Source organism: Malurus melanocephalus, unplaced genomic scaffold (genome assembly GCF_030028575.1).
Source record: "Malurus melanocephalus ecotype Western Australia unplaced genomic scaffold, MMel_1.1 scaffold_237, whole genome shotgun sequence".
NCBI classification, from domain to species: domain Eukaryota; kingdom Metazoa; phylum Chordata; class Aves; order Passeriformes; family Maluridae; genus Malurus; species Malurus melanocephalus.
In genome coordinates, this window is record NW_026623469.1 from 454,436 (window position 1) to 466,792 (window position 12,357).

Genomic DNA, 12,357 nt, shown 5'->3' on the forward strand with positions numbered 1-12,357 from the left:
CGGGACCGACCGCACCGGGACCGACCGCACCGGGACCGCACCGCTCGGGACCGACCGCACCGGGACCGACCGCACCGGGACCGCACCGGGACCGCACCGCTCGGGACCGACCGCACCGGGACCGCACCGCACCGGGACCACACCGCCCGCCCTCCCCGGAACACCCGTGCTCGGGACAGTGGAAGCCGCACAGGCTGCCCCCACCCCAGCCCCCGCCGGACCCCACATCTGGCGCCTCTGGGAGCGGTTCCGACTGCTTCGGGGAAAAATTCCCTCCTTGCACCTGGAATCCTCGTGGACCCGGATTGGAGAGATTACTCCCCGTAGGAACCAAATCCAGCTAAAGCCCCTCCCTTCTCCACTCTGTAAATTCCCCACTCCAGCACTCTAGGTTTTCCAGCCAAATAAGCCCAAAATCAGTGTAAGAAAAAAATATGCCACCTCCTCCCTGGCCCAGGRACAAGAAGACTGCTTCCAGGACCAACTTTTCCCTAACAGGAATTTTTATTAAGAAACCTTTAAACAAATCCATGATGAGTCACCCCAACAGAGAGGCACAGCCCTGTGGGTCCATCATGGAACCCAGGAGATGCCAGGTGGGCACAGGGTCCAAACCCAACAAGACACCCAGCACCTTCTCCCCACAGTGCAAGAAGGGGACACTGGCCCAGGGATTCAGGGAAGGGGAGCATCCTGCTGCTCCCAGACTCCACCTCTTTATACAGTTGAAGGACAAATCCCTGTCGTGGCTGGCAGCACAGACAGCATAGAGAGCCCTGGCCAGGGTGAGATGAKAGACAAGGGGAAGCTTCCAGGTGACTGGTCCAGCCGTGGCAGCCTGGGAGCTTGGAGCAGGTTTGGGCAGGCTCAGGGCCTCCCATGCCCCAAATGCTCACCCGGGGCTCAGGAGCGGCCAGAGTCTCTGCCTGAGCCCCGCTCCCTGTGCCTGGAATGCAGCTCCCGGGATCTGCCTCCCCTAGGGGAAACGTCTTGCCGACTGCTGTGTCCATCACCCCTCCTGCCAGCCTCCTCCCTCTTCTCCCTCTCTTCCCAGGAGCTGCTTTGGCCCCTCTGCTCATGGCAGTTCTTGTCCCCTTTCCTCTCCGAGTGCCGCTGGTGCCGCCGCTGCTCGTCATCCTGCTGCATTCTGGTCCTGGGGTTCCTGTCAGAGCTCCCACCAGCATAGCGCTCATACCCAGGGTCCTCCTTCTCTTTCTTGATCTTGATCCTGGGATGTGGTTCCTCTGTGCTCATCCGCTTCTCAGCTTGCGGGCTTGACTTTGACCGTTCTGCTCTGCTCCGCTGTTTCTCTGGAACAAGGGTTCATACTTTGGCACAGACTGAATTCCAGGAGCACCTTGAGCTCGTAGGTTCTGCCTGGCACCACAGCACCATTCCAACTCCTCTTCCAGTCACTACAAATTCTCCCCCTCCACCCAATTTCCCAGCCTGCTTCCTCCTCAGGCAGATTCCAGTCCACTTCCAATCATCACCTTTTCTCCTCCAGCTGCAGCCATCCCACTTCTCTCTTTAATACTCACATCATGTCCTTCCCAGCAAGGCTGGGCATTTCCACATTGCTTGGAATGCTGAGAACCTCATTTTCATTCCCSTTCCTCACTAATATTGTGATCCACCCTGTGGAAATTCCCTTTCCAGACCCGAACACTCTTTTCCCTCTTTGCCCTCTCCCATTTTTGAGCATCTCCTCAGCACCCTAAACCAACACATGTGCCCACTGCGTGCCCACTTTCCTTCCTCCAATCGTCTCTCCATGCAGACTCCACTCCCCAAACCCTACCATGGGCACTCCCACCTGGGATCCAGCCTGCCAGGAACACTCCTCACCTTTCTGCTTTCTCACGGGCACATCGTCATCCTCTGACATGGAGTCGGATGAAGTGTGAGATGGTGTTTTGACCCCGCAGCCCTTAGCATGGAGGGCTCTGGTCACATCATCCCAGTCCTCGGATTCCTTGGGGGGCCGGTAGTTGGCCACGTGGTCCACACGGATGGTCCGCCCCTTGATCTGTGGGGACCGGGCTGTCACGGGCAGCTCCCGAGGCTGCTGCCTATGTGAAAAGGTACTCAGGGAGCCACGGCAGCACCTGAACTCCACTCACCTTGATCCCATTGAAATTGTCCACAGCCAGGATGGTGCTTCTCTGGTCCTCATAGCAGAGGAAGCAGAAGCCTTTGGACTTCCCGGTCTTCTTGTCCCGCACGAGGTTGATGTTGACGACCTCGCCGTACCTGTGACACACTATCAGCCTTCCGCGGCAGCGCCTGCGGCGCCGGGGCCGGGGCTGTGGTACTTACTGCGAAAATACGCAGATGACATCTCCCTCCGTCAGCTCGTAATGAAGTCCGCCTGCGGGGAGAGGGGAGGGAGGGAACGGGTCAACAGCACCGGCACCAGCCCCCGCCGGGCCCCACCCCGCCCCCGGCCCGCTCTGTACCCACAAAGATCCAAGCGCTGTCCTTGTACTCCGCGTGCCACGACACCGTATCCTGCACGCCCAGCTCCGCCTCCCGCGCGTTCAGCTCATTGATCAGCTTCACCTTCGTCAGGGGGCTGCGGGCGAGGTACCGTCAGCACCGGGACCGGCGGGACAGGACCAGGCCCGACCTTCCCCCCTCACACACCCCACACCTACTTCATGGCGGCGGCGGCGAGCACTGCGCCTGCGCGCGGARCCGCCCCGCCCCGAGCCGACGCGGTCATACTCGGGAGCAGACGAGTCTACCGATTAGAGCCGAGTGCAGCCGAGCGTGGCCGAGCCGGGCCGACTGGAACCGAGTTAGGTCGATAATTACCGAGATAACCCGAGCAGAACCGAACAGGAACGATTGTAGCCGAGCGCTATCCACCGAACCGTACCCGAGCGTGTACGAGCCGATTACAGCCGGTGACAGCCGATTGCGGCCGACTGCGCTGAGGCGCAAAGCAAGAGTCGGAGTATCACCGAAACTGCTGGAAAAACAAAAACCCTCTAACACTATATTTGAAGTGATAGAGAATCAGGCATTACTTTATTACTGGCCAGGATGTGCCACTGAAAATATTCCATACACACATAAATTTTACTAAATTTTTCCCAAATTTTATACAGTCCCAAACSCATAGAAATCCATTGTTCAATGTTCATTGGTCCCAAGTTGCGTAGTTCTTAGTATTTGGTTTCCTRTTGGATCGGGATTTCTTCGCYTCTGATGCTAATTAGGTCCTCACTCCTTGATTCCTGTATCASTCTTTTCTGGACCAGGGGTATCCAACCGTGCCAGGGAGTAGTGTCTGGAGTAGATGTTCACTGTTCTCTGATGGCCATAAATGTTCTGTTGATGGAGTCATCTTTTTGGGTATCAAGTCTTTTGAGGTGTCAAGCTCATATCCGRTGAGTGGGGCCCTCATCCCCTAAAAAAAAATTAAAATTCYTTTCCCCAMGGCAAAGGCAAACCAAGCCTGACTAGAGAAATAAAATTTAAAAAAAAATTAAAAGTTGTATTATTTCCAACATGAGCGCAGGGAGCTCAGAGCCTTTTTTGGGGTCCAGGCGGGTCCTGCTTAGCATGGGCAGGAGCCCTTCCCACTGGCCTCGTCCAGCCGCCGGCAATGTGGCTGGGGCTGCGCTGGCCAGCCCTCTGTGTCCCGGCAGGGCAGCAAGCGCTGTGCCTTCAGCCGGCACACCAGGCACATGAAAATGGCATCCACATTCTGGCTCTCCTGTGGGTCCTTGGCTGAGGTCTCAAACAAAAGCATGTTGTGAGCATCGGCAAACTTGAGRGCCAGGCTGGATGGCACCTGAATCAGGTCTTTCAAGTCACACTTGTTCCCCACGAGCACCCTGGGGACAAGCGGGGACACTGCATGCCCATTGCACTCCTCGATCCACGTCTTGAGGTTGGTGAAGGAGCTCATCTTGGTCACGTCGTACACAAAGACCACAGCGTGCACGTTGCGGTAGTAGTGCTCCACCATGCTCTTCCGAAACCTCTCCTGACCAGCTGTGTCCCACACTTGCACCTGGGAAGGGAAGCAGACAAGAAGGGAGGCTACAGGAGTGTGGAGTGTGGAGCGTGGCCCTGGCAGGGCCATGGGGTGGGGGCYGCAGGAGGGCTTCCTGCTGTCCAGCTTTCAGAGTCCCAGCACAGTTTGGACTGGAAGAGAGCTTGAACATCATCCAGTCCAACCCCCTGCTATGTGCAGGGACRCCTTGCACTATCCCAGGTTGCTGAAAGCCCTGTCCAACCTGGCCTTGGACACTGCCAGGCACAAGGCAGCCACAGCTTCTCTGGACACCCTGTGCCAGGGCCTCACCACCCTCACAGCCAAGAATTTCKTCCCAAAATCCAGTCTAAAMCTSCYCTCCTTAATGGCCCCAGCTCAAGACCAYTGTCCTGTCCCTCCCCCTTGTCCAAAGTCCCYCTCCAGCTCTCTTGGAACCCTTTTAGACACTGGAAGGGGAAGGGGGTCTAAGGCCTCCCCCATCTAGCCTTCTCCAGACTGAACAACCACTGCTCTCCCAGCCTGTCTTCAKAGCAGAATGGCTTCAGCCCTCAGAGCATCTTTGCAGSCTCCTCTGGACTCATTCCAATGGATCCACGTCTATTTGCGCACCAAATCCTACGCCATGAACAAGAATTCTGATGATTTCGCAGAGGAAAACAGAAAATGAGGAGGGGGAGCCACCCTTTGTGTAGGAGCACAGTGGGAGGGCCAGAAGCTCTGTGGGGAATGGGTGAGGATATGGGAGGGATAAAAGAGCAGGACATCACAGGTGACATTGTAGAGGGTCTCTGCTATTCCACCTGGCCAGGAACAGCAAACAAGTGAGGTTCTCTATGGACAGCGAGCAGCAGCCTTGTGTTTGCAGGCCCTGGTTCTCACAGAGAACTTCAGTCACCCCAACACCTCCTGGAAGGACAGCACAGCAAGGCACAGGCAATCCACAACATTCCTGGACACCATCGACGACTCCTTCTYGACCCAAAGGACAGAGATGCCAAGATGGATCCATCTGGGCTGGATGAGCACAGAGCTTGGTGGATTGGGAATGGCTGAATGTCTGGGCCTAGATAGTGCTGGTCAGTGACACCACATCTGGCTGAACACTGATAACCAGCAGGGTGCCCCAGGGGTCTCTGGGTTCTCCTGGTAATGGTTTGTAGCCTGGAAGTGGTAACTTCAAATTAATCCAAATTGCTCTGCACCCACGGAGACAGCACCTACCTCGGAGTCTTTCCAATTGAAAAACACTGGCAAAGCAGAGCTGCTGCTCAGTGCTTTCAGGGCCAGTGTCTCCCAGGCAGAGCAAGAAAGGGAGGGTCCTTCTCCCACCTCTCACCTCCTCTCTTGGATATCTATCCCAGGAAAAGGCCAGTTTGCTGCACTGCCTGCCACTCCTGCCCACTGGAGCTCAAATAATGCCCTAAGGTAGAAAACCTGGCAACATTTTCCAGATAGTGGCAACGAACAGGCTCCATGCCAGCCTGCACCACAGCTCACACTGGCACAGGTCCATGGGGCTGGACAGAGCTGGGGAGAGCAGGGAGAATGAGCACCTCTAAAGGAGAGTGGGAAGAATATTCATGGACAGCCTAGAAGCACAACTGAAGCTCTTACCCACCAACACAAGCTCTGGTTTGATTGTATCTTCAACTTTGGATCAGCCATCTGTCAATACAGCACTGATGTTAGTTCTTCCAGCACCAGSCTCAGAGGCTGCAGGTGCTGAACCCCACAGCTGAGCAGAACAAGCTCCACCACCAGTGGCAGATCTGCTCTGACACACCAGCCAGAGTTCTCCAGGTCTGGGCTGATCATTCCTTACAGGTGTCACTCCAGCCTTCATAAGCAAATTCATCCTGCTCCAGTCCTGCTGCAGTCGCAGCTCCCGGTGCCAGCTGGGAGCAGGTTCCAGCAGCACTGCACAGCTGCTGAGCCTGCTGCTSCTGGCCTGGGTGAGCTCTCGGCCTTTCAGCATGGCTGCTGCCATCCCACTGCCCTCTGCCTGCCAGACACCCTGCCTGTAGCACTGGGCTATGTCCTTCATCCCTCCACTGTTCTATCCCTCCACTGCTCCAGTGTCTGAGGCTGGAGCCACCCCAGTGCCTGACGATCCAGCTGTGCCCATCGGAAGGGTGGCTGTGACTCACCCTGAGCCATCACTTTTGATYACTGCAGCTCAAGCCAACCCCAGAAACAGAGACAAGACAGCAGGGACTAGCCCAGGGGCATCTCTGCAACACAGGGACGAGAATTCTTCCCTGGCGCCGCCGTTCCCTCCCTCCAACTGCGATGAAAGGAAAAGCCCCCAGGAGGGGTTTGGCAAGAGGCAGCCCCAGGGCAGGGGCAGGGATGGGGACTCGCTGCCATCGCTGCTGGGGCCGCTGCCGGCCAGGTCGGGGCCGATGCGGGGACAGAGCAGAGCTCACCGAGGATGGAGCAGGGCCCAATGGAGCCGGTGTGRAACCCACAGAGGGCGAAGCGAGGCCCACCAGGGCTGGTGTGGGACCCAGCAGGGACTGAGCGGAGCCCTCCGGGGCCGGTGTCAGCCAGCCCGGAGCCGGTGCGGGGCCCACCTTGATGCGCTCCCCCTCGATCTCCACCGTCTTCTCGCGGAAGTCCACGCCGATGGTGGCCTCGGTCTTGCCGGGGAAGGTGCCCCCGCAAAAGCGGAAGGTCAGGCACGTCTTGCCCACGTTGGAATCTCCGATCACGATGATTTTGAAGATGCGGGTCTGCACGTAGGGCTCCAGCGCGGGGTCGGGGCCCGGCGGCCGTCCCCCGCCGCCGCCCGCCGCCATCCCTCCCGCACCGCCGCCGCCTCACCGGCTCATAGGGGCGCGTCGCCCCGCACAGCGGCTACGGCACCGGCTCCGCCCCGCCTGCCGGCACCGGCACAGCCGCGGGTAGTGGCACCGGCACCGCCCCGTGTAGCGGCACCGGCACAGCCCCGCCCCACGCACCGGCTACGGCAGCGCATGATCCCGCCCCGCGCACCGGTACCGCGCAACTCCGCGCATCGGCACCGTCASAGCTCCTGCCCTGCCCCGCCAGCCCCCGCGCCGAGCCACGGACCGGGTACCGAGTGCCTTCAGCCGGGCATTCCCAGCTACCCGGTGGGGACCGGCAGGGCTGCGTGGAGCGGAACGGCCCCTCCCGGGAGGGAGCAAGGCGACAGAGGGGCACAGCGAGGCGGCACCAGACACTGGGGGAYACGAACACCCGCACGTTCCCAATGCCAAGAGGTGTCCGGTACCAAAATGACCCTCCCCGCATGTCCGGCTGGGCAGCCACAGCCCCCGTGTGGCAGCATCAGAAGRACCAGGACGGGGATGTGCCCCTTATGTCCCCAAGGAACAGGGTCAGTGGGGAGGCAGCATCCACAGCATGAGGACATCGGGGATGTAGTGGGAAGGCTGCATACAAGGATTGCAGGAGCGAGAAGTGTCAGTCCACAGGAGGAGAGGAGAGCCATGGCAGGAAGGGATGAGGGGACTCAGGTCAGCTGGACTGGGACAGCATTGGACTGTGGCAGTGAGGGTGGCATAGGGACTGATGGCAACATGGGGCAGAACCCCAGGGGCTGCATTGCTCCTGCTCACACAGGCAATCCCAAAAGAGCTCACAGCCCACCAATATGGCCTCTGAAAGAAGATTACTTCAGCAGCGCCAGCACTGATGAGACCTGGAGGAGCTGGAAGCTGAGTTATCAGGTTATCCCACTGGGTGACCGCTACCTCAGAGTGTCAGTGCTCAGCTGCTTCCAGCAGAATGCACATAGAACAGGGTGCACTARGCCTTGCAGCAGGTGGAAAAGCCTCAGGAAGCTGAGTCTGAAGAAACACATTCCCCCTTTCCCATTCTGGTCACATCTGCAAGTCTGCACCACTGAATGAGACCCACTGTCTGATCACTGCACCACCCTGCCCTTGGAATAAATAGCAGTCACACAGAATTGTCCCAGTTGAGGCTGATTCAGACTTGTTTTGGTCCACAAAGGAAGCTCAGCTGAGGGCAAAGATCCATGGGCACCAGGCCCCCACAGGAACATTTCTGACCACCCCCAGCTACTTCTGACCCGGCTAAAAACCTATGAATCGAAAGTAAGATTGAATTGCACATTGACTGCACAGTGACTATGCATCCACCTCCCTGCACAAAGAGAACGGCACCAAGGAGGCCCAGGACCAACCCTATCTCTCCTCAGAGCTTGCTTGATCCTCCTGGATACTCAGCCTGAACGTCCACCCAAGAAAGGATTCCTAGAGTGAGCAAGGTGGGAGCCACTGTCTGTGGAAAGGATGGATGAGCAGACTGTGTGCCACATCTTAAGTCACAATGGCCTCAGCAGAACACCTGGCAGCTCCTCATATCAGACAAAGTAAAGGAAGGAAGTGTTCCAAGCCAGGTCAGATGAGGCTTGGAGCAACCTGGTCTAGTGGAAGGTGTCCCTGCCTATGGCAGGGGGTGGAACAAGATGGGCTTTAAATTCCTTTCAATCCAAACCAGTCAGGGATTCTGTGGTTCTGTGAGAGACACATGCAAAGGGACTGTAGGAAAACCCCAGGACTATGCAGGAAATTTCCTGTTTCAAGAGGATAAATATCCCATAAAATACATCAGGGCAAAAAAGCAGCAATGTGAAAAGCCGAGGCCATGTCTTCAGTTCAGTTACTCACTCAGGTACTCAGGTGTTCTGAGGGTGCCACCTGAGCTTCCCAAGCCCTCAGCCCCACTCACACAATCACCTGCCCAAGCACGTGTGACTCTGACAGTGCAAGCCTGCTCAGGCCGGCTTCCCACCCCTCCACACTAACACCACAAATGGGAGGTAAAGTGCTTCTAACAAAGACAATGTTTTCCAGGAATTCCTGGAGATTTTTATTCACACAAGCTGTTGGTCATGGACTTGAGCTTCTTGCTTTCTTTTCTTCAYACTTTCTGACTTCCCCAGCCTGTGGAACAAGATGCCAGTGTCAGGTCCAAGCTGCCTCCCCTCAAARGGACACGGCTTCCCGTCATAGCGCGCCAGGAATCTCAGACCAGAGAGATCCCTCTCTCCTGGCCCAACAGCCAGCCGGGACAGCAGCTTGTCTGCCACGTGTGGGACCACAGGCTGCAGGAGCAGCCCGTACACACGCAGGCACTCCAGTGTGACGTGGAGGATGGTGTCCAGCCAGAGCTGCTCTGCAGKGTCCCTTCGGTCAAGTTTCCAAGGCCGGTGTCTCTGGAAGAAGCCGTTGGTCTGCCGAACATGCTGTGCAATGCATTCCAAAGCCTTGTAGATCTGGAAGCCTTCAAAATAACCATYCACCTGTGCAGGCAGCGAGGCCACTGCTGCCACAAGCTCATAGTCCTCAGCAGACACCCTGCCCGTGGCTTTTGCCTCCCTGGAATCCCGGACCTTTGGGAAACAGGGTTCTGAGAAGCACGGGTAGGTGTTGCTGGGGTTAATGCTGGGRGCTGTTGAGCGATTCAGCAGCCCCCCAAGTGCATCTGCCAGCTCCGAATTCACCAGCTTCACCACCTTCTCATCATAGTAGTCACAGTCCCGCTCCGGGACGCCCTGCCGCAGAAGGAAGTACCGAAACCCATCCACGCCGTACTGCTCCATGCACACGGTGGGGTCCACCACATTGCCCAGGCTCTTGGACATCTTCTGGCCACGCACAGTCCAGTGGGAGTGCACCAGGATGCGCTCGGGGGGGTCCAAGCCTGCTGCCAGCAGCAGCGCTGGCCAGTACAACGCGTGGAACTTGAGGATGTCCTTGCCGACGACATGGTGCACGGACGGCCACCATACCCCGTGGCTCTCAGGGTACCCCACCACGCTCAGGTAGTTCACCAGGGCGTCCACCCAGACGTAGATGGTCTGTGTGGGGTCGCTGGGGACAGGGATGCCCCACTGCAGCCGGCTTCGCTCACGAGACACCGACAAGTCTGGCAAGTCCTCGTCCAGCCAGCGGAGCACGYACTGGTAGAAAGGGTCAGGAAAAATAGCACGTGGGTTGTCCCGGAGCCAGTTCTGCAAGGGATCCCGGAATGCTGAGAGCCTGAACATGTAATTCTCCTCCTTGGTCCAGTGCACCTGAGACAGCAGCAGAGGAAAGGATTATGGCCCCAAGAACAGGCCAATAATTTGCACACACTATGCTTAGCATAGAGTTTGTAGGCAACTCCTTGTGTTTGGTTGTCCTCCCATGCCATGGGAAGCCCTCAGCATCTTTCCATGACTAGCAGGAACCTTCTTACCCAAGACACTGTCTCCTTAGGATCAGGCACCTGGGATGGTTCAGCATACTGTTTTTAAAAATGCTTGTAACCCTGGGAAGGAACACCTTTCTACCCACCAGGTTGATGTGACATCAGAAACAAGTGAGTGAGATAAGATTACACCTTAAAAAGATAGTTTTGGAATGCTGGAAAATCATGAAAAGACAAAATTACATTGTAATTTACCTGCCCTACTGCCAGTCCTGGTGCCTGCCTTCATTCTCCAGGGATCGTATTCCTTTTTCCTCAGTTTATGCTTTACTGCATCTCAGTCACTAACTTTGTTTGCTCACAGCACTGACAGCACTTCTCCCCCACAGTTAAATCCATTAAATGACACATTTAGCTAAACCCGTGAAAACTTGGTGGGTGGATGTGGTACGAGTGAGCTGTGTAAGGCACTCAGGGATCCTTGGCTGGGTCAGCAATCTTGCACGGTACAAGGAAGACCTGAAGAACATCATTTAACGACAAGCTGTACATCTTCACCGCCAGGCTACACTGGACGCCAGAATCCGCTCAACTCACCAGAAGTCTGAGGTTTACGGCATGTGCAAACTCCCCCTTTTCCTTTACAAAATTCCCAAGGAATGAACTGCCCAACTGCCTCTTTCAGGTTGGAGATGAACCCTTCTATCCCTTCCCACCACTCTGCAAGAGCTTTTATGCTCCATGCGTACTCCTGTTTCCTTGGACAGCTCAATACATAGGCAAGGCCAGAACTGTTCTCAGGTTATGCTTGACTTTGAAGTCTGCTGCCTGTTTTAGGTCTAAAGAATGGTTTCTTTGCCTGGAAACTTATCTTTCCCCCAATTATGTTAGGTGCTTTCTCAAGAGTTTTTACTTGCCAATACAGCCCTTTCTGTGTGGACCAACACTCACACATCCCAGCCTCAAGTAACACAGGAGCATTAACCTGTGCTGAGATCTGAGCAGGGTTATCTGTAGCTGCTGGATTACATCATGTAACTCYACACCTTCTAGAAAAGAGACTCTCAGGCAGGTACCACATTCCTGGGCCTACCACATGTGGCTCATTCAGCCACCAGGCTGACCACAGGCAGGTGATTTAGAGCTTTAGGCAGGACCAAAACCCATGTAAAGAGATTGGTAAATGCTCAGAGTCATGCTATTTTGTCTCACAAAATAGGTCTGAAATTCAGAACCCCCAAGGAACATCCTTATCCTCCTGTTCAGCTAGCTTCTCTCATCAYCCCAATCAAACACCATTCCCAGGCCAGCAGTCTGTGGACCCAACAGAAGCTGGACCCTCTGATGGCATGTAGCTGCATTGTGCACCTGTCACGTGGGGTCTGCCAGCTCTCCCTGAGATCCCCATTCACCTCTATAACACAGTGAATCACAGAATCCCAGAGTGGTTTCGCTTGGGAGGAACCTTAAAGACCATCCAGTCCCCCCCCCCTGCCATGGGCAGGGACATCTTCCACTATCCCAGGTTGCTCCAAGCCCTGTTCAGCCTGGCAGGGATAGGGCAGCTACAACTTCTCTGGGCAACCTGTGCCAGTACCTCATCACCCTCACAGAGGAGAGTTTCTTCCCAATATCTCATCGAACCCTGTCTCTTTGAAGCCATTCCYYCTTGTTCTGTCACTCCAGGTCCTCATAAATAGGCTCTCTATATRTTCACTGTTGGCTCCCTTCAGGTACTGGAAGGGACAATTAGGTTACCCCAAAGCTTCTCTTCTCCAGGCTGAACAATTCCCTCASCCTTTCCTCACAGCAGAGCTGCTCCTTTSATCATCTTAGTGTTCTTCYCCRGACTCTCTCCAACAGCTCCATGTCCYTCCTGYGCTGGGCCCCCAGGGCTGAGGCAGCTCTGCAGGTGGGGGGGTCTCACCTGAGCAGGGCAGAGGGGCACAATCCCCCTCTCCTGCTCCACACGCTGGGGATCAGCCCAGCACTCAGGTCATTTCTGCACTGAGAGATGACACACTGTTGAAATACAGGCGAGTCTCAGCCGACACAACTTAACGAAAGGCCACAGGAAGCATAAAACACCCCAAGTTTGGCCGGAGCAGAGCGGCTGGTGAGTACGCAGTGCTCCTGTAGCGCCGTTA

At 56.2% G+C, this 12,357-nt stretch overlaps 3 protein-coding genes across 4 annotated transcripts; all 3 read right to left on the reverse strand.

The window, feature by feature from the left end:
• Window positions 1–469: 469 nt before the first annotated feature.
• Window positions 470–2,740, reverse strand: RBMX2 (RNA binding motif protein X-linked 2). Its single transcript, XM_057375038.1, has 6 exons — window positions 2,658–2,740; window positions 2,460–2,575; window positions 2,320–2,371; window positions 2,124–2,253; window positions 1,849–2,029; window positions 470–1,310 (listed from the first exon to the last, which is right to left on the reverse strand). The coding sequence occupies exons 1-6, from the start codon at window positions 2,723–2,725 to the stop codon at window positions 904–906; spliced, it is 954 nt and encodes a 317-aa protein (XP_057231021.1). The 5' UTR covers window positions 2,726–2,740; the 3' UTR covers window positions 470–903.
• Window positions 2,741–3,012: 272 nt separating this feature from the next.
• RAB33A (RAB33A, member RAS oncogene family) lies at window positions 3,013–8,781 on the reverse strand. Its single transcript, XM_057375072.1, has 2 exons — window positions 6,583–8,781; window positions 3,013–4,024 (listed from the first exon to the last, which is right to left on the reverse strand). Exons 1-2 carry the CDS (start codon window positions 6,805–6,807, stop codon window positions 3,566–3,568), a joined length of 684 nt encoding a protein of 227 aa, XP_057231055.1. The 5' UTR covers window positions 6,808–8,781; the 3' UTR covers window positions 3,013–3,565.
• An 80-nt stretch (window positions 8,782–8,861) lies between these two features.
• MARS2 (methionyl-tRNA synthetase 2, mitochondrial) lies at window positions 8,862–12,352 on the reverse strand. 2 transcript variants are annotated; one of them, XM_057375070.1, is made up of 2 exons: window positions 11,969–12,352; window positions 8,862–10,094 (listed from the first exon to the last, which is right to left on the reverse strand). In XM_057375070.1, exon 2 carries the CDS (start codon window positions 10,065–10,067, stop codon window positions 8,892–8,894), a length of 1,176 nt encoding a protein of 391 aa, XP_057231053.1. In that variant the 5' UTR covers window positions 10,068–10,094; window positions 11,969–12,352; the 3' UTR covers window positions 8,862–8,891. The 2 variants fall into 2 exon arrangements, with proteins under 2 accessions (XP_057231053.1, XP_057231054.1); XM_057375071.1 differs by lacking the exon at window positions 11,969–12,352 and adding an exon at window positions 10,466–11,962.
• Window positions 12,353–12,357: the final 5 nt, after the last annotated feature.